Source organism: Nanorana parkeri, unplaced genomic scaffold, assembly GCF_000935625.1.
Source record: "Nanorana parkeri isolate BGI_ZX_2015 unplaced genomic scaffold, ASM93562v1 scaffold559, whole genome shotgun sequence".
NCBI lineage: Eukaryota > Metazoa > Chordata > Amphibia > Anura > Dicroglossidae > Nanorana > Nanorana parkeri.
The window spans coordinates 299,587-320,161 of NW_017306827.1; the positions used below are offsets into that span (position 1 = coordinate 299,587).

A 20,575-nucleotide genomic window follows, 5' to 3' on the forward strand; every position below is an offset into this window, starting at 1 on the left:
TATATATATATATATATATATACATACATACATACATACACACATATACACACACACACACACCACACTCATATGAGATAAGAGAACACTACAGCCATGCACAACATCCTTAGATTGGCTGGCCTGTCAAATGTGGTCCTTATCACAAATCACATGTAACTTTTAAGGTTACTACTATGAAAGAATATCACTACACTGCATCAGTATGTTATTCAAACAGACTTCGGTGTTAGCCAGGTTCTTAAAAAAAAAAAAAAATTGGTTTATATAATATTCAAACAAACATTAAAAAGAATCCTCTGCTACAAAATACCTTTTTATTTCTCAGGTAATAGGGTAAACTCCACTCCTGCAGACTTTTTGCACAGTTTAGTACGTAGCAAAAGTTTTTAAAAGGAGTACACCTTCACTGCAAAGTTGTAATTTGATGCAAAGTATTGGAGTCTCATAAGCAGGGGCGTATCCACTGCAAAGCAAACAAGGCGCTTGCTTGTAGTCCAGAAGGAAGGGCAGGAATTATAATGCTAAAATCCCCTTTTAACGTTTGGTAAATTGAACCATCTTTTGAGTACTGCTATTCTGAAAAATGAAATTCAGACTTTTAGCTGGTAGTCTTCCACCCAACTACGATCGAGAAAGTGATGGTGAAAAACTACCAAGAAGGCCATCAAGGAGATTCCCTCCAGTTTAGACCCATAACTGTGCGCAAAAGTGAAACCAGGACAACTGACTGCTTTCCCAACATTATGTGATAAATATGTTCAATTTAAAAACCAACACAAAAAGGCTTCCAAATTCTGTATAAATATATAGTCTCCAAACAACGACAGACTGTATACCAAGCTGAAGATTGCTTGACAAAAATAACATAAAAGCACAAATTTTCTGAAAAAAAATTGTCAAAAATAAAAATGCAAAAGCCTTGTAAATGTAAAATAATGAGCGTGACGATGGTAACCTTGCCAATCTATTAATTACAGTCTTAACAGAAAATGCAGAAATGAGAGAACACATTATACTGGAAAGGATTAACAATGTGTTGATTTTGCCCTTCTATATTGTTTTTGTTAGCCAAGTGCTTTTGAAGTAGGAAGAAAGCGGATTGTTGAGTCTTATACGTAAAAAATCAGCAGGTCTCTTCCCTTTAGCCTTCTTACATGATTTTTGCAAAATACATTTCTAGACTCCATGTAAAACATACAGGTCTGCATCTTATTTTTAGCCAAACCTTGGAATAAAAACAGGAGGATCCAAACCAAACTGTGTTTATAAACCAGAATTAGAAAAAGAGAAACATGGACATTTACATCTCATTCGAAAAATAAGAATTTTATTTTTTTACTATACTTTCACATATTCACACAAAAACACAATTTTATTGCAGGATTCGCAAACAGAGGAACATGTACTCTTGGAAAAAATTGTGGTACATAACAGCGCTCAAAATGGTGAAATGCACAAAAGAAAAACACTTCCAGCCAGTGATTTAAATCAGCAGGCTTTGTCTAGTGCCTGGCAGCTGCCACTAGAATAAGCATATTTGAATATACTCACACAAGCAGACGCTGCCAGGCTCTAGAGGAAGCATAGCGATTTAAACAGAATGAAATGTCCATTTTGATGGGCTCCCCAGGCTGTTTAGAAGAGTGAGGTGTTTGGACTGGGCATTGTGTTTTTGGGTGGGTGGAGCAGCCATCCCAAGTCAAGCAGACAAGAAGAATGGGATCTACAGGAAGGAGAGACTACAAAGCTGCAATTAGTATCTTCAGGATATAGAACAGATATTTGTCAGTGTAGCTGGGGACAATATGTTGGCAGAAAATAGCTCATTCAGACTGTGAACAAGAACAGATTCCTCAGTGTTACTGGTGCTCTTCAAAAGGTGGTGATGGTGGCACATCAAAGTATGGGAAAAGCTGTTTTGTTGGATACATCAATAAAACGTGTCAGTCAAAGTAGCATCAAATATCTGTTAGGCTAAGGGTTTAAATATGAAAACACCCTTCAAAACCAATGTTAAATCTACCAGGTCTGCAAATGTATTTCAAACATTTGTGAATAGACGGAAAGAAGAAGAAAAAGAAACAAACCTAAAACCCTTTTAAAGCCCAGAATTCATAAGCCTTTGGGTCAAACCAGAAAGGTCACCTTCAATGAAAAACGGTAATTACAGCCAACATCGCATTTGACTGAGGAATTAAGGCTTGACAAAGAGGTTCTGGGTGTTTCTCTAATACTACTGTACTGTTTAAATATGGGAAAGCTTCAGCTGTAGCAGATACTTTGTTTTCTTTTTAAATGACCACAGTGAACATAGACCAATATGTATAACGCACAACTAGAAACATCAACCCTGACTAGCTATGAAAATTATACTAGTAAACTGAAAATAAAAGGATATCTGCAAGGTACCAACACTTGGAGGGGCGATTTATAACAGAGTATTATATTGCCATCTGCTCTCAGCTATATACCGCAATGCTAGTACACACCACCTTCTGCATTTTACAGGCTAAGTTTACCATTCTGACAATGTTTCATGTTACAACCATATTGAGGGGGGAACATTAAACATGGTCACAGCCCCAACCCTCTACTCCTCACTTATCTGAATCGTGAGGTTCTTCTCCCTGCAGGCTGCTGTGATTTTGTTTTTTAAATGGTGCGACTGTCCACACAGCCACGTCATCCATTCACAAATCCCTTGACAAGATCTGTAAATGGAGAAAGTACCAGTCCACTCAGTCACTGCGGCAGGGGGACTTGTAGTCCATTCAGTCTTCCTCCTATCCGTATTACTGAATGTCCACAGCTCATTACAGGCAAGGACGGGAAGGAAAATCTGCAGGAGCTAGAGCATTGCACCCATGGTCTATTAATTGCAGTTACAATGCTTTACTGGTTCCAATGCAAAAAATATATAAAATGCACATTTTCTATTATGAAGATGTGTGCATTTATTGTTTAAAAAGGAAAAAAAAGTAATTTTGCCATGTAAATAAAAAAGCGTATAAACAAAGTTTATAATCTAAGAACTGGTAAATGTGTGCACCACAAACCTGTTCATGCCTTCAAGGATCACTTCCTTTGTGCTTGGGTAAGGCTGCTGGATCCTAGGCCCAGTCTGCATACTGGGCTCCAAATTGAAATAAAAGACCCACTATCAAGTAAATTGGATTCTGTATGTGGTTACTATACTGCACAATGATGGTATTTGGTATAATAATTCTTTAATTTCATATGTTTTTATTTATAAAACTATAAACAATGCCTGTTGTGTTTATTTACAGAGTTGTCAAGCACACCTAGCACTGTTAAACTACAGTATTGAAGGGCACCAAAAAAGTCACACCCTGCAAAAAATCAAAATAGCGGTCCACAAAAGGAGAGCGATAAGTGTTTAGCATGTACATTTTAGTTGAAGAAATACAATTTGTATTTCTTCAGAAGCTGGAAAGAAGCTGATGGAGCAGATCTGTGCTTCATCAGCTTCTTTTGGGGGGTCCTAGGTGACATTAGGGGTCTTGGAGATCCCTGATGTTATTATGTGCATTAACCATAGAGTGGTATTTCCAGATTTTCCCCCTCTCAAAGGTAAACCTGACTACTGTCATTTTAAATCTTCCCCTTCTCAAAAGGTAAACCTGACTACTGTCATTTAGATGTCAAGATTCCACAACCTCAGTGGCCAGTAGATAGTGGGATGGTCTAGTAGTGGATAGGTATGCAGCCTAATCTTGACTTGAGGTCCTGCATGTAGTATAGGTCAAGGTGCACCATTATGTAAGTTCTGACTATAGTGAACTGGATCTTACACAAGGCTGCCTTACTTCAGGCCACTGAAAGAAGCAGCAGTGGGGAGTGAAGCAGAGGTAAGTATGTGCAGCTGGTAAAGGGGGGCATTAAAATAAACCTCTTGGGGAAGGGCAAAGCACAGGTTCACTTTAACTTCCCTAGATCTGAGCGGGCGTCTTTAGACGTCCGCTCAGACACACCCCCTCGGGAACGTGAGCGGGAAGTGCTTGATATTTAAAAACAGGCAGTGATGCCCGTTAACATACAAGCGATCCGCCGGCTATAGAGCTTGTATGGGGTAACGATCAATGTGCCCCCCCGCCATTGTCCCGCTGGTGCTGGGCTCTGTTGTGCCCGATGCGAGCCCGGGATCAGCATGGCGCCTGTGTCACAGGGGATCAGAGGGAGATCACTACATGAGCTCCCTCCGGTCCCCTCTCCGCTGCTATAATGCAGAAGTGATGTATATTACATCACTTCCGCATTCTTGTGTCACTCTCCAGCTTCAGAAGCTGGAAAGAAGCTGATGGAGCAGATCTGTGCTTCATCAGCTTCTTTTGGGGGGTCCTAGGTGACATTAGGGGTCATGGAGATCCCTGATGTCTCCATAAAGAGGACCTGCCACATATTTTGCTATCACATAGGGGGGTTTTATTAGCAATAGCGATAAAGCAATATGTGATAGCAATAAAGTTTAGTAAAAAAAAAAATAGGAAAAAAAAATTTAAGTTCCCCCCCAAAAAATTACACATAAAAAAGAATAAAAACGAAGTCCCCCCCATGTATATGTGCAAAAACGACGATTGCGCCCATTATGCCGCACATGTTACATATTGCCGCGAACATCGCAGTGTGAGCAATAATTCTAGGCCCATCAATCACTGATAACACTAAACTGATGAGCGGCAAATGTTTTTTAAGCGTCGCCTATGGCCAATTTTGGGTATGGTAGTTTTCTGTGATTTCGCTGGTGCGCGCAATTCTAAAGCTTGACATGGTTGGTGTCTATTTACCCTACATGACCCCGTCTTTCATATTTTACCAAAAAACTGGGTAATAATAAATGTTTTCTAAAATTATGTAAAAAATAACTTAAAAATATCAGTAATTTTTCCTAAATTATAGTAAAAAATAAAAACCGCAGTGGTGTTAAATTCCCCCAAAATAAAGCTCTATCTGTACCCAAAAAATGGTATAAAGTTAATTTCAGTACAGCGTTGCATGACGGAATAAATGTCAGTCAAAGTACTGCAGCGCTGAACACTGAAAAATGGCCTAGCCAGGAAGGGGGTCTAAACACCTGATCTTCAGGTGGTTAATTAGCCAATCTAGCAGAATACTGGATAAGTTTCTTCAACACATTAGGGTACATTTGCAAATCGTAGTGGTACTTACATCCAATCAGAGCAGTTGTTGCTATAGTTGCCACAGTATTTGGTGCATTTGCTAGATTCAATACATTCCCAGATACCTCATTCAGATTGTCAACTGCATATTTAAACATGAAGGGCACAATAATATTCATACCCTGCAGAGAAACAAAAGTATTAGTAGTCCATTAAGGTAAATAATAAGTGGCTATCATACATTTTTAAGATATTTGTTCAATGTTTATATTCATACAGCCACATTAGATTGGATAAAAAAAGCACAACATGTCAATGTAAGAATTGATAAGTGTGTTACATAAGCCCATTAAATGATCTAATAAGTTATGCCTTTTCAATATAGGTTTGAATTTCTTGAGGACATCTAAATCTAGCAGTGATAATTAGGTGCCCCATTCTTTAAAAGCTGAATAAACCTTTAAGTGATAAAGCATCATCATAAAATACTTTTGTTGGGCATCAGTTGTATAACCATAACATATTACTGACATATTTGCTATAATTTTAAGGCTGGGTTCACACCTATCTATTTGCGTTGTAGTACATCTTAAAAGATTGGTTCTGATGAAGGGAGCGTGCCCCTGAAACGCGTAAACCGAGGCACACAGTGGCTGGAAGAGTCAGGAATGTAACTGACAGTCGTTGTGTCTGCAGTCAGGGTGAATTCCCTCCTGAAGTTCCTCTGTGACCAGTTGATTGTGTGATGCGATAAAGCGTTCATTCACGTACTGTATATTTGTGAGAATAATTTTTTTTGTTCTTGTACATCTAATAAAGGTCTACATTCACTACAATGTGCACAGAAGCAGGCTGACATGCCTTTTGATGAGCTACTATTGATATCAATGGGCCCCTCAACATGCTTTAATGTGCATCATTAACCCATAGGTGTAAATCCAGTCTTGCATAAGGCTTATAGCAACAGTAAACACTACCATTTACCCCCTTCATCTGTCCTTTAAAAAAATGTTGTGTTGAGCTTCAACGGTGGCCTGTCATGTGACTGAAAAAAATCAAACAGGAGAATTAGAGTTCAGGCACAGCCACCAACTGGCACACAGCGATATGGCCTGTCACCGACAGAGCCCCGAGTAGCTTTAGCATTGTGAAGGCATGGGGTGCTTGTGGGAAGCAGGTTGTTTTCACTATAGGTTAGCCTTAAGCTACATTTAAACCCACTAACACACACAATGAATATAAGATAAAAAATTGGATCAAAAAAGCACTCCATACATGTGCGACAACAGTCTCATTTTACAAAATGCATGGAATATTTTTATTACCAAGACTTGTTTTCATTTATCACAAATAATTTTTCATCTCACTGGAAGCATTACTGCATGATCAGCAGGATTTACCGCATGTACATTATATATATTTTGTAATAATTACGCTAGCTTTAAGATGGTGATAACGGAGTTTCAATGATGTGTCTACATAGGGGAGCAAGAAAAGGAGCTGAATGACGTTATGATAAATTAACACTTTGTGAGATTAGAAAAAAAAGGTTGTGCAAATAAGGATTTGGAAAGTTTTTAGCGCTGCACTGCAGGAGTCACATATCTCCCTCTCATCAGTGCCCGGAAGCTGGGCGTTGTTTGCAACATGCTGCAAGGTAAGATTTGTATACTGCGCAGAAGCCTTTTGCACATAAACACAGCTTAAAAGCTTTAAAGATCATTTACACACCCAGTGCAATGTGTAAATTAAACTGGACAACAAAGAGTTTGCTTGTTGAACACTTCTGGGTGTATCGTATAGATTTTGGGCTGCTAATCACAACAATAAAGTGTAATTTAGCCTATAACGTACCATTTAAAAAAAATCTTTTGTTTTCTTGTCACATTTTAAGTTTACTATATTTTCAATGATGCTATGTGTAGCTTATACATGTCCAGGCATGCTCAAAGGGCTGGATGCATAACGTTTGTGGAACTTGTACATGTTGGACATGCCATTTTCTTCATTCACACTGACTTTTTTCCTACAAATCTAGGTGCAGTCAGTGACCAATATGGTGAACAGTTTCATTGCTACAATGGAAAAATGGAATCAGGGCAACTGGAATCCATCAATGCTGGCTGACTATTGTTGGACACTGCAACAAGATGCACCGGACACTAAGTACAAATGCAAATAAGCAGCAAAACATTTTTAGTCCTCTTGATTTTGTGCTATGTATCGGAAGCTATGCATAATGTATAAATTAACATTATGCGTTTAAACAAGCTATAGTAATTAAAAGTTAATTTCGGATTTCTCAAGATTCCTACATGATGCAGACATTCTGAAATGATAAAAAAAATAACTCAGTGAACTAAGTGAATAACTAAGTGAATTGACACCAATGTATGTTACCAGTTTCTATTTTAAGGTTATACAGTACCTTTTATGGGCATATACTGGGCACTTGTGTGGCAACTTTAACCACCTTCTGTTTTTCTTAATTTGTTCCATAGTACTTGCATTTAAAAGCGGAATTCATTTACCACAAAACTGCCTAGTAGTACACTGGAATTTTGTGTCCTAGACTGTAAAGCTTAAAATGAACCTGACCTTGCCTTAAATGAGTTCAACATAACAGTGTCTTGGGGAGCCTATTAACACCTGTGTTTTCAAATCAACCCGTGTCCCTTTGGAGCATCCTTGGATCTCAAACCCAAGCTGTACATGGGGCCCTGAGGTTTCACAAGTCATAAATTAAGCCTTGCATCCTGTCATTCAACTGTCAATTAAGATTCACAAATTCATGAATTGCCTCGACATGCGCACCCTGAAGCCACCTCTCCCCCTACAATATACATGGAACCACAAGATAAACTATGGGGTTTAATAAGATGCATAAGTACATAACATAATTTATTTGACATACAGTTACAAGTATATGATAAAATTCAGGATCAGCATACAATTCCCCAATATGTTTGTTACAAGCAACACCAAGGATATATAGAAAAACCAGAAAGAACATATGTTACACATCCATTGTTTTGAATATTGAACATAGTCAATATTTTTTTTTTTCAAGGGACCCTTGTTTTAGCATGTACAATTGCGAGGGGATTCAAGCTGAACTTCAAGCAAACAGCGTAATACACAGTAAAATACATATGTGTACATCTGCCAAACAGTTTCTAATTCAATTCAGCCATTCCTGTGATCCTAGCATCCCTGCCAGAGAGCACAGAAAAGATAGTGACCACACTTTTTCTTCAATGTATTCCAGAAAAACCACCTGGTCACCTACCTAAAAAAAAGGTTTCTGCCAATTATAATAAAAAAAATTAAAATTCACACACTTAAAAAAAAGCTGGGGGTGTCTGTAATAGCCTACAGCACAGACATTAGGATCGTCAACCAACACTGTAACAATGGCCTCATTATTATGGTAACCTTTAATAACCGGTTGTAACCAAGATGGCTAACGAAAAGAAGGCATAATTGAATAATTTAAGAAATAGGCTTCATTGTAACCTAATATCCTGGAGTGTGATTATAATTAATGGAAGCAGTGTTAATGGCTTTCAGTTATGGCTCTATTGCTTTGCTTTCCAATTCCAAATCCCACCATGGAGCCATAAACCTGGCATTTCAAAGAAACCGTATATATAGGTATAAAAGTGTCAGTTAAGGAAAAGAATATCCTTTTAGCAAGCAATATCAATTGTGCCCCTTTCCTTCAACATATCCTTTAGATAACAGTCTTTCAACAGGAATATTCCTAAGTATCTTGCACACATTTTAATAAGATCTAAAGCCGACATCCAGGATTTCAGTGCAGCGGATTCCCTGAGGGTAAAACATGAATATATATAAGGCCAAGTACCATTCCATTTCATTCATAATCAAGTGAGGATTTATTCTCATCAGCAAAATTTGCCTTGATTTGAAATTCATTAATATCGCAAGGAGCGGATTAGGCTGAAAGAGGCAGAGATGTGTGAGCAAAACTGTGTGGTTTACGTTTTAAATTAAATGCTTTGTGGATGGAGGGCTAATGCCATGCAAACTCCTGCTTAAGGCAAAACAAAAAAAATGCACACATGCAATTCAATTTATACCAATATGTGAGATATAGAAGAGAGGAAAAACAGACTAACACAAATAATGCCAAGTCAATCAAGACAATCTTCGATTAGCCAGGCATAATTAAGTCTTGTAAGATAATTCTAAGATCATTTGTAGGTGTTAAATAACAAGCACACAATTTGATATGGAGATGATGAGCACAAGACTTCTCAGGATTTGAGTTTTTGCGGCCGAGATGTGACAAACACTATAGTGCATTTTCTTTTTGTATGAAAACTCCCTCATTTCTTTTTTGCTGCCAAGACTGAAATAATGTTTTAAAGGGAAGATGGAGAGTGGAACTTCCCTAAAACTGGGCTCGGGCAGAAGAGTCCTTTTAGATTTAAACTTGGTAGAACATGAATATAGTACTATCACTACATTGCCAGTAACAAAATGTGCTAGCTGTGCAATACTTATTAAAGGTCTATGCTGGTCATAATATCACTAAATTCAGGTTCTTTCTGCTCCCAGAGTGTTACCTTCATTTTGATACAAAAATATTTGGAGTCTTCATTCATCAAAGTGTCTTACAACTGCTGCCCGCCAGCCAATCTTTTTCATAACAGTCATTATACAGTGCTCAAGTGAATCTGCTTTATTGCTGAGGGAATATACAAGATATTTTTATGGAAAACATTTAAATAAAATCAAGGCCCAAGACAAGCCAAATATCATCATAAATGCAAAATCAAACATACATTATGTCAAAGTGATGACATTTATAGTTTGGGTAACTTGTAAGTTCCCAATGAACCCAAGTACTGCATGGAACAAAGGGACCAAATAGTAACACGACATAGAGATTTAGCCAAGGAGACGAATATGAACCAGTGTTACTGATTTTCTTCCATTATATGAAGAATTTGTAGACTGCCTATGTGCCTATGTACTATTAGGTAGTATCAACTGTTACAAAGTATTGCCAGCTGTAAAAACCATGCTGGCTTCGTGTTCCTTTCTAACCTACATAGAAATGAAAATGAAAGGCTGCAGAGGCTTAGTGACAATCAATAGTGACTATTGGCTATAGAACCTCCTAATTTAGTTCACTTAGGGGAAAAAAACAGACTTGTCAACTGCATACTGCCCCTCCCATTTAGGGCCAGATAAGAATGTGACAAAAATCTTCCAGTAATAAAAAGAAATTAGGCAGCTGAAGCTATTCCTAAGCTTCTTGCTAACTGCTCTAATTTATCGCTCGCCTCGGGACCGGAGCACGGACGGAAGCGGGCCACCTCTCTTCCGGAGCGCATCACATGTTCGTTGGGAACCCGGTGCTAAATCATTCATAGGCGACCTGATTCTGGGTCAGGGTTTCGTACGTAGCAGAGCAGCTACCTCGCTGCGATCTATTGAAAGTCATCCCTTGAGCCAAGCTTTAAAAAAAAAAAAAAAACTAAATTTATTGTAAATATATAAGCACACCTAATTAAAGCCTAGATTTCCAGTCACAGTATAAACCATATGAAGTTCAATTGATACAACTGTATATAACTATGACTGATGGTATTAATATGTCTATGGTCACTAGGATTTAGCTATGCTACTAAAATAAGTAGTTTACCACTAAGAAAATGAAACCAGTGAATAAGTTAACCCTTTCCCCTGTCTGGGGGGTTGCAGTGGGTTTGCTCACATGAGGATCCATATTTGACTCATTCGTCAACATCTCCATCAGCAGTTAGCACTATTTAGCATCTCGAGTTTCATAAGAAGCAGACCCTCACAATTAATATTATATTGCCTAGTACTGCAGGAACTATTTTACTATTCTTTTTCTCACATGGTTCTGGAGGAAAATGAAATGTCAGAAAATTGTGGACTTGCCCCAAATGCAATAGGGAGATATGCTTTAGATCTTCTCTGCTTCACAGCTGGCCACATTCTGGCAGATAGGTTGTGATGGGCAAGCCTGACTGAAGTGTATTCCAAGAACAATAGATGAAAACGTACATAAAACACACTAATTTGTCCCTTAAATTGCTGCATATTTCATTTCCCTGGCTGTTATCGGTGGAACTACTGAGGACTAGTCATTTCATTTATTTTAGTTCAAAGTGTGTGCTGAAGATTATAGAAAATATATTAACAAGTGAAACCTGTATAGACCAATGCATAAACAAAGGCTCTAACAATGGCCAATGCCTGACAATTGCAAGGCATATGCAGTGGGTATATAAAAGAAATCACCCCCCTTTAAAATAATCACATGTTGTTGACATTTTTATTTTTTTCTGACATGTTGGTGTTATATCTTTCACTTGGATGTTATAAGTTACAACGAGTAAATACAGCTGGATAAAACAAAAACTGTGTCTGTCTTCAATTCAGGCTGCAAAGCAACAAAATGTGATTATTTTAAAAGGGGAGTGATTCTTTTCTATACCCACTGTAAGTATTCTAATTTTTAATTTTCCCCAGTGCAGCTGGAGAGTTATCACATCATATTTCTTGTGGGAAACTAAACAATGTAAAAAGAAAAGAAAAAAGTAGGGATGTCGAGAGGGGTGGGGAGAGAGTAGTGGGTGAAGGGTATCTGTAGCCAGGAGAATACCCTGTTTCATTATTATTTTATTTTGATACCCCTAGTAACCCCACTGGACACTGAGCCACCTACCACCTTAATTTTCCTGAAAAAGTGCTCCCGTAGATATTGAAAGGCACATGCAGGAACCACAGGGTGCCTGCATTTATTAAGGTTGTAACTTAACATATAAAGATATAAGAGTGATGGCAGAAGAAGACCAAGTGGCCTATCAAGTCAACCCTTTTTTCCCCATTTTTTTATCCTTTTTGTCCCTGTATAAATCTATGAGAATCCAAAAATATTTAAAGGGAAACTAATGGATTGAGAAAAGTTAACCCTTGCACTGGGGCTACCTAATTGTTTTGTCTATGGGGCGGAAGAAAAAATACTCAACCGTTCCTCGTCCCGTCTGGCTGCTAGACCGGTCCCCACAGCCTCTTCTTCCTCAGGCTCTGGCGGTCTAAAGACCCGTGACGTCATCTCTGACCGCTACACCTCTATGACGACGGAAGTCTGGTGAGTGTGGGGTGTGCAATCACCGGGAGTTTTTTGATCATCACAGATACAAGGAGAACTTATCATATCACTTGTCGTTATTTACTTTTTGCACTTTGCCTCTTTGAATTCATTACCATCGACTAATGGTGGACTTTTTATAGTCTTTCACTGGAGACATCATAAGAAGAGACATATATTGAGATTCATGAAGATCACTGCTTTTATTATATTTGTGATATAGCACTTTATTATTCACGCCACATGCATATCATATATGCATATCTTATCATTGATTGATTGATAAGATATTTATGGGTACCAGCGCGGTGCAATTGTTTGATTCATTTTCACTTATATAGTTAGCATGGCAGCGGTTTTATTTCATTTATTTATACTATTAATAATTTTTTCATCATTTGAGATGGTTTCCATTGCGCAGAGTTTTCAGATATACTATTGCGGAAGCCTAGATCTCTAAATCTTGTATGAATTAAGTCCACAGGACTAGTGATGTGAACAGTCAGCAATTATTCCACTGAAGCATGGCAATGTAAGCAGGTGCCGACCCTCCAATAACAAATTCTGACTCTGCTATTATTACTGCTAGGTGAAGAGCATCACCTATACATTTTGTGACACGCAGCAATGACAGGCCAGCAGCTCCAAGGAGGGTAACTAATCATTAGGGCTATTTCTTGCTTTTTAAAAGTGACATGCACTTCACTACTGTGACAGAGAAAGTTAACCACTTGCATGCCAAACATTGCAAAGGCCTTGAATGATATCATCAAATCTGATGGAAAAAAATAACAGTTATATGTAAGCAGCTATACTACATGACAAATCTCTTTAACTGCGATTCAGAATCTATAAAAACTGAAAATAAGAAAAAATAATGCTGGTAATAGCTGTAGCTGATCCACTTTCACATTTCATTTGAAGTTTTTACTTCAAAAGCAATAAACATATAATAAAATGCCATAAAAAAAATTGCACGCGCGCGTGTGTGTGATATATTTCTTAACGCAATATTTTATTAAGGAAAAGTAATACAAAACTCCAGCCAAGTCACAAGTATTATACTCACAATCAACTTTCATTTCCTGTCTTACAAGTGTTCAATGTGACCACCATCTGCATCACGGGCAACATCAATGCGATAAGAGAATTCCTCCCAGGTGTGTATCAGCATATCACGATCCACTGGAGTTGATCGCTGTTGTTATTCGATGTTTAAGGTTATCAAGGTTAGTGGGTAGCGGTGGAACATAAACGCGATCTTTTACAAATCCCCACAAGAAAAAAAAAAAATCACACACGGTGAGGTCTGGGGATCTCGCAGGCCAAGCACAAAGAGCAAGGTCATTGGCCCCCTTCCGACCGATCCATCGCTGGGGCACTTTTTCATTTAAAAAAGATCGAACCATTAGGTGCCAATGGGGCGGTGCTCCATCTTGTTGAAAAATGAAGTCGTGCGAATCTGCTTGCAGTGAAGTGAAGAGCACGTTTTGGAGCATATCGAGATAGGTGTGTCCTGTAACGGTGTTTCCTCCACAGAAAAAGGGACCATAAACCTTGTCCTGAGACACAGCACCCATTCCGAGGGTAAATAAACAACTGAACGTTTCCAGAAGAACAACGCGACTACATCGCCCCACTGTGGCAGCCATTCAAAACTTACTTTCAAGTGGTCACGGACTCATTCCAAAACTTAGATAACTCCTCTTTCAAATGGTCACTGACTCATTCCGCGACAATGCTTGAGAACTGAAGCAATGTGTCATGATATTGGTTCATTCTTTTTGAATAACCCTGTATATACACATATAATTATATATATCAGGGGTGTGGAATTCGTATCGCCCGCCGCCCGGGACATGTTGTTCCGGGCGCCGAGCAAGTGCTTTTTTCGCTGTCTTAGCCCTGCTACGGAAAAGTAGCAGGGCTGGTTTTCTTTTCCTAAAATGAGCGCTGAGAGCGGCGGTGCGAGCGGGGGACGTGGAGCGTCAAGAGCGGATGGGCGGGGACGGAACGTGGAGCGCTGAGAGCGGGGAGAGAGCGTGAAGCGTTGAGAGCGGGGACAGAGCAGGGGCGTGGAGTAGTGACAGGCTCTGTCACCTCCCGTAGCCTCTGTCCTCCGCGGCCGCTGCTCGTTCCTGTCAGACTCACAGGAGTTCTAGCAACAGTGCCTGCTAGAACTCCTGTGTTGGAGGTGACAGGTTCAATAAAGAGTACCTGTCACCTCCAAATGCCATCACACAGGGGATTGTTAATCCCTGTGTGATAGCAATACAGTCAAGTTTAAAAAAAGGAAAAAATAATAATTAAAAATGTAAAAAATAAAAAGGCGATAAAGTAAAAATAATAAAACAAAATTAAAATTTTTTACAAAGTAAATAAGAATTGAAAAAATGAAAAGCAGCCCCGCTGCCCCCATCTGCATGCGAATAAAGGCGCAATGTTTTCAACTGCGATCGTGTGCAACCGCTCGGGCAAGGCGGTATTGCAGCAGGAAAACGCGCAATCTGCCTGGCAGAGTGTGGCTCCACCCTCATTACATAAATACACATCACCTGATATGCTTAAATTCAATAAGCCTTCAAGCTTGTACAGCTTGGAGTTGAACAATATGGATAAAAAGTGTGATTTTAGTCAAAATACTCACTTGCCTAATACTTGTACACACACTGTATACTTTGAATGTTTATTTTTTATCAATTTACAAAATGCAAAGTGAGTGAACTGAAGAAAAATATAAATCAATATTTGGTGTGACTACCTTTTGGCTTCAAAACCATCATACATTCTTACACTTACACAATGTCAGGTATTTTGTAGAATTAGAGTCAGGTGTATGATTAACCAATTATACCAAGCAGGTGCTAATGGTCATCAATTTCATAGGTAGGTTAAAACACAGTCATTAACTGAAACAGCCATGTAGGAGGCTTAAAACTGAGTGAGGAACAGCCAAACTCTGCTACTAAGGTGAGGTTATGGAAGACAGTTTCATTTCAGAAGTCATACACCATGGCAAGACTGAGCACAGCAACAAGATACAAGGTAGTTATACTGCATCAGCAAGGACTCTCTCAGGCAAAGATTTCAAAGCAGACTGGGGTTTCAAGATGTGCTGTTCAAGCTCTTAAAGAAGCACAAAGAAACGGGCAACATTGAGGACTGTGGACGCACTGGTTGGCCAAAGAAAACTTAATGCAGCAGTGCCATCAGCACCGAACTGGCGGAAACCAGTGAGACCCAGGTACACAAATCTACTGTCTGGAGACTGGGCATGAAGGCCAGAAAAAGCAATCCTTGCGACGTGGAAACAAGGCTAAAAGACTCAACAATGCACAAAAACATGGGAACTGGGGGGCAGAAAAATGGCAGCAGGTGCTCTGGATTGATGAGTCAAAATTTTAAATATTTGGCTGTAGCAGGAAGCAGTTTGTTCGCCGAAGGGCTGAAGAGCGGTACAATAAGGAATGTCTGCAGGCAACAGTGAAGCATGGTGGAGATTCCTTGCAAGTCTGGGGCTGCATTTCTGCAAATGGAGTTGAAGATTTGGGTAGGATCAATGTGTATCCTCATTGCTGAGAAATACAAGCAGATACTTATCCATCATGCCATACCATCAGGGAGGCCTGTGGTTGGCCCCAAATTTATTCTGCAGCAGGACAATGACCCCAAAAATACAGCCAATATCATTAAGAACAACTTCAGTGTAAAGAAGAACATGGAGTCCTGGAAGTGATTGTTTGGCCCCCACAGAGCCCTGATCTGAACATTATCGAGTCTGTCTGGGATTACATGAAGGGAGAGAAGGATTTCAGGCAGCCTACATCCACAGAAGATCTATGGTTAGTTCTCCAATATGTTTGGAACAACCGACCTGCCAAGTTTCTGCAAAAACTGTGTGCAAATGTACAACCCCACTTCCAAAAATGTTGGGACGCTTTATAAAATCTACATAAAAACAGAATGCAATGGTCTTCAAATCTCAAACTTATATTTTATTCACAATAGAAAACATATTAAATGTTTAAACTGAGAAGATGTACGATAAAAAAAAAAAAGAGGTAATTTTGAAATTGATGGCAGCAAGACAAGTTGGGAAAGGGTAACTAAAACCTGGCAAAGTAAATGATACTAAACAAGGACAAGACGCGGGTTGAACAAGAAAAAAAATTGATCAAAAAAATGAGTATGGCCAGCCTTAGCTGTGCCAGGGCATTAGAGCCTAATCGACCTCTATCGGGTTGTCTAACTTCAGAAGACGAGCCCCATATACTTATATGAGGCTCTACTGTGCAGATGCAGCAAAAAAAAAAAAAAGGAGAACTTGTGGCACAAGATGTAAACAATGCCTGGAGGCTGCAGGAGTCAGAGGGACAGGAAACACCGACAGGGTGAGGTGGAAGCTGAAATTTAAAGATCTACTACCTCCTATCCCTGCACAGATAGTGGTTTCTGCTTTAAGATTTCTACTACTGTACAGTGAAGGGAAACAAACCCTTATTGGATATTACATGATAATAACCAGCTCAAAACCACATTTACAGATAAAGCTACACATGTACACATGACCGATAATACCTCTTTGCACAGGTTCCATTCATTTTGTCACCAACGATGCAGTGGGATTATTATCAGAAACATTAAAATCAAAAGGTTCTAATAGAACCAGCATACTGCCTTGCTTTATATACTGATCCCCGGTTGGGCTATACAGTCCACTAATCAAGAGCCTGCAAAGAGACATAGCTTCATGTTGCCTGAGATTCAGGGAGTACTGTAACAACCCAGGAACCCTCTCTCAACCATCGGTTGAATTTACTTGCCATTTGCTGACATGTGGAAAGAATTTGGAAAGGGTTAGAAACTCTGTCAGATTTAGATGTTGTGTACTCTGTGAGATTTGTGCTGTCAGGTATTAAATGCAGTCTATGTTTACATTAGAAAGATTACTTCTCATTTCCAGTTTTGGCTGACACCTGTCACCAGCACAGGACGCCAGGGAAAATGTTCTTAATGGTGATGCAGCTGGCAATAAAATCCTGACAAAAGGTTGTAAACCTTCCTCACTAAGCTAGCAAATGTGCTTTTATTGTTGCCTGGGTCACTGGTAGGAAGATTACCTATCACTTCAGGTTCTAACATGTGTGCAGTAGGCCCTTGTATGCGCAACCTGTAGCAAATAAACATACTTCACTGATGGTACATTACTAAACTAAAATCTGATTGGCTGCCATAGCTTACTGGACTCTATGGCTGCTATTTGTACTGTTGTAATGAATAAGCCTAATTAATCTGCAATTAGATGATGCAATATTCACACTCAAAAAGTAAACAAATATAGTTGACACCTTTTGTGCTATAAAACAAATGCATAATCCTAATTCAAAATATAAACTGGGTATACTGACTACACAGGAGGCTTACATATAATCATAAGATACACAGTGTAGATTAGGTTGTAGAAACATTTGGTATATGTTTTGAATATTTACAGGTACATTTACTACTTGAAATTATGTAAATAATGTCATGTAATTGTTAGGTGGGGGTCATTTATAGCTTAACCAAGACCTTGCCTTCCCAACAGTGACATCTAGAGGTTGAAAGATACATTGTAGTACCATATGGATTAAGAACATGCTGAAAATATTATTATATATTAATACTATCTTACAATTTACATAACATCCGTAGGTACAATATTATTAGCATAAGCAAGCAGCACAGCCAAATTAGCACTTCACCTCCTTTTCCTATCTTCTGGCTCCTTAATTTCCCCATTTCACTTCTAGTTTTTTTTCCTGCATGTACTAGTGAGGAACAAGCATATTCTACCTTCTTGTGTCCAAAGCAGAAAGCTTTTTAAAAGTGAATTCAACCAACAATCTGCTAAGACACATAGAACAGTTACAGAATTTCAGTTTCACAACTCAATAAGGCCCCGTTTACACCAGGGCAGTTCGGCCACAGGGATTAGCCGACATGAACGATCCCATAGATTGCTATGGGGACCATCCGCGCGATCTGAACCGCCTCCCGCTTAAACTGCTCCCTGCGCTGATCAGTGCGGTTTCCATACAGGTTTCAATGGAACCGCGCTGATCAGCACGGTTTTGGGCATTTTTTATTGCGTTTCAGTGCTAAAACACAATGAAAAACTCCCCAAACCTCCCTTGCGAGATCAGCACGGTAGCCACGCTGATCCGCAACCGCCCTGGGGAATAAAACAATGTTAAATATCACATTTTGGCAATAATCTATTATTTTAAAACATTCCACTTCATTAAGACTGATGTTCTGGTTATGGGCAGTGGACTCAACATCTCCAGTAGAATTCTTGGATTTGCCCCTCTGCAATGGAGACTCATTACCCATCTGCATGCATCTTCCTGCTGCAGTCTCTGCATGGGTCATCAATAAAAATAAGCCTTTATAGGTACGCGTTATAGGGGTGATGATTAGGCAGGGACTGCAACATGGACTACTATTGATCAAATAAAGTTTTATACTGAGTATTGAACCGGAGATGCGACCCTTTGTTGTTCTTTTGAAGTATTATAGAGTGGAGTTTATACCCGGAGTTCCTGAAGCTATTTGTAATCAGGATTGGTGTTGTTGGACTGGTAAAACAAAGTACAATCAATATTATATAGTTGAATATAAGTGGAAGAGTTCTGTGGGGGATTACTTGCAAGGAATCTAGCCAGGAGTTTTTATAAAAGTCATGTCACAGATCTGAACTAGCTGACTTTCACCCATCCTTGCATATCATGACATCACAATATTTTTTTAAAACTTACAGCAATTGAGGTTTTGGTATTTTGTGGTCTAAAATTCTGTTGCCGATCTTACAGCATCTCATGAACCAGTGTGGTTAAACAAGGTGAGATAATTTAGAAGTGGTGTAGAAACAGGAGATTAATATTTCATGAATGTCTGGTAAGACGCAGCCAGCACTGTGCTGCCTGAGGCAGATACATAATCTCAGTCCTCCTGTACACAATCTGTAATGTGTTAGCTTTGCACAACAGTAAAGGGCAGTTTAATATCATTTTCAGGAGTCTCAGCACTAGTACAGACATAAACACTTAAACATGTGGGGATCACACCCAATAACCTGAAAATATCAGGTGGCAGGCAAGTGCAAGGAAAATACTGAAAATAGCCTTTTTAATAAAATTTGTGTTAGAGGGATTTAATCTATGAGGGAAAATGGTTAAATTGGCTTTAAATTAGTAAGCCAGTTCTACCCTTGCCCAACATATGTGTGTCATCCATCTGTGCCCAACAAATCACTAAATAAAAGGGGTGCAGCTTCAGTTCTACTATGCTCTATCCAACAAAAATAAGAATCACATTTCAATTAAATTACTTTTCATGGGTGAGTGGCATATGCATTCTCTTCTTTCTGTTAAAAAAAATGCAATTCACCATTTTAATGTTTTAAATTTAAGTGTATCCAGTAATGTTTAATGTCCCCTGATAGGTCTCTTCCTGTTCTCTGCAGTTGAAATCACATAGATCTGAAACACAGTTTCAGCACTATGGAGAGCTCCGGTTGTCACTTTAGCTGCTTTAATAGATGCAGTACTTCAAACATTACATTTGCTCCATTACAAATAAAGCAATACATACCTGATAAATGTTAGATAAATATATCTAACACGGAATGTGCTGGCTGATTTTTAAAAATATGCACATGTCTATATTTTATGAATGATGGATAGCACACATTGTAACTGGCTGGTATGCCATTAAGAAGTGGCCAGTATAAAATGGCAGCAAAAATTCTACTCCTATTGTCACAAGGTATGAGCTGAACGTACGTGGGTTGGGCCCGGGGCAGGTCACCGTTCTGAACATTACCACACTAAAGTCAATGGGAGCTGAATCTTTAAGATCTATTCTGGCCATTTTCAGGGACAATTTGCAAGCTTTTGGTAAAAAAGGGCATGGGTAGCTGGGCGCTGCCTTGGAGGACACATTACAATGCAAAAAAATGTAAAAAAAAAAAAGAAGGTTTTGCGGGGAGAAGCTTTTTTTTTTTTAATTATATTGGTGCTTAAAGGGGACTCCCCACCCATATCGAAGAAAGATCGTCGGTAGCAGGGTACTGCCATGAGGAACATGTAACAATGCAAAAAAACAAAAAAACATTTGGTAGGGAGCCCTTTTAATATTGCCTAAAAGACAACATTAAAAATGCACAATTCTGTCAAAGAACATGCTTGGAGGAATGGTCTATACCTACCTGTCTGGAAAAAAAAAATGTAAAGGT

General features: G+C 39.0%; 1 protein-coding gene across 1 annotated transcript in view; it reads right to left on the reverse strand.

The window, feature by feature from the left end:
* The window catches only part of ABCB7 (ATP binding cassette subfamily B member 7), a 96,134-nt gene that overhangs the window by 39,563 nt on the left and 35,996 nt on the right, over positions 1–20,575 (reverse strand). The window contains exon 5 of the mRNA XM_018562070.1: positions 5,191–5,323. Within this exon, the coding sequence (XP_018417572.1) occupies positions 5,191–5,323 (133 nt within the window). The remainder of the gene's footprint in view (positions 1–5,190; positions 5,324–20,575) is intronic.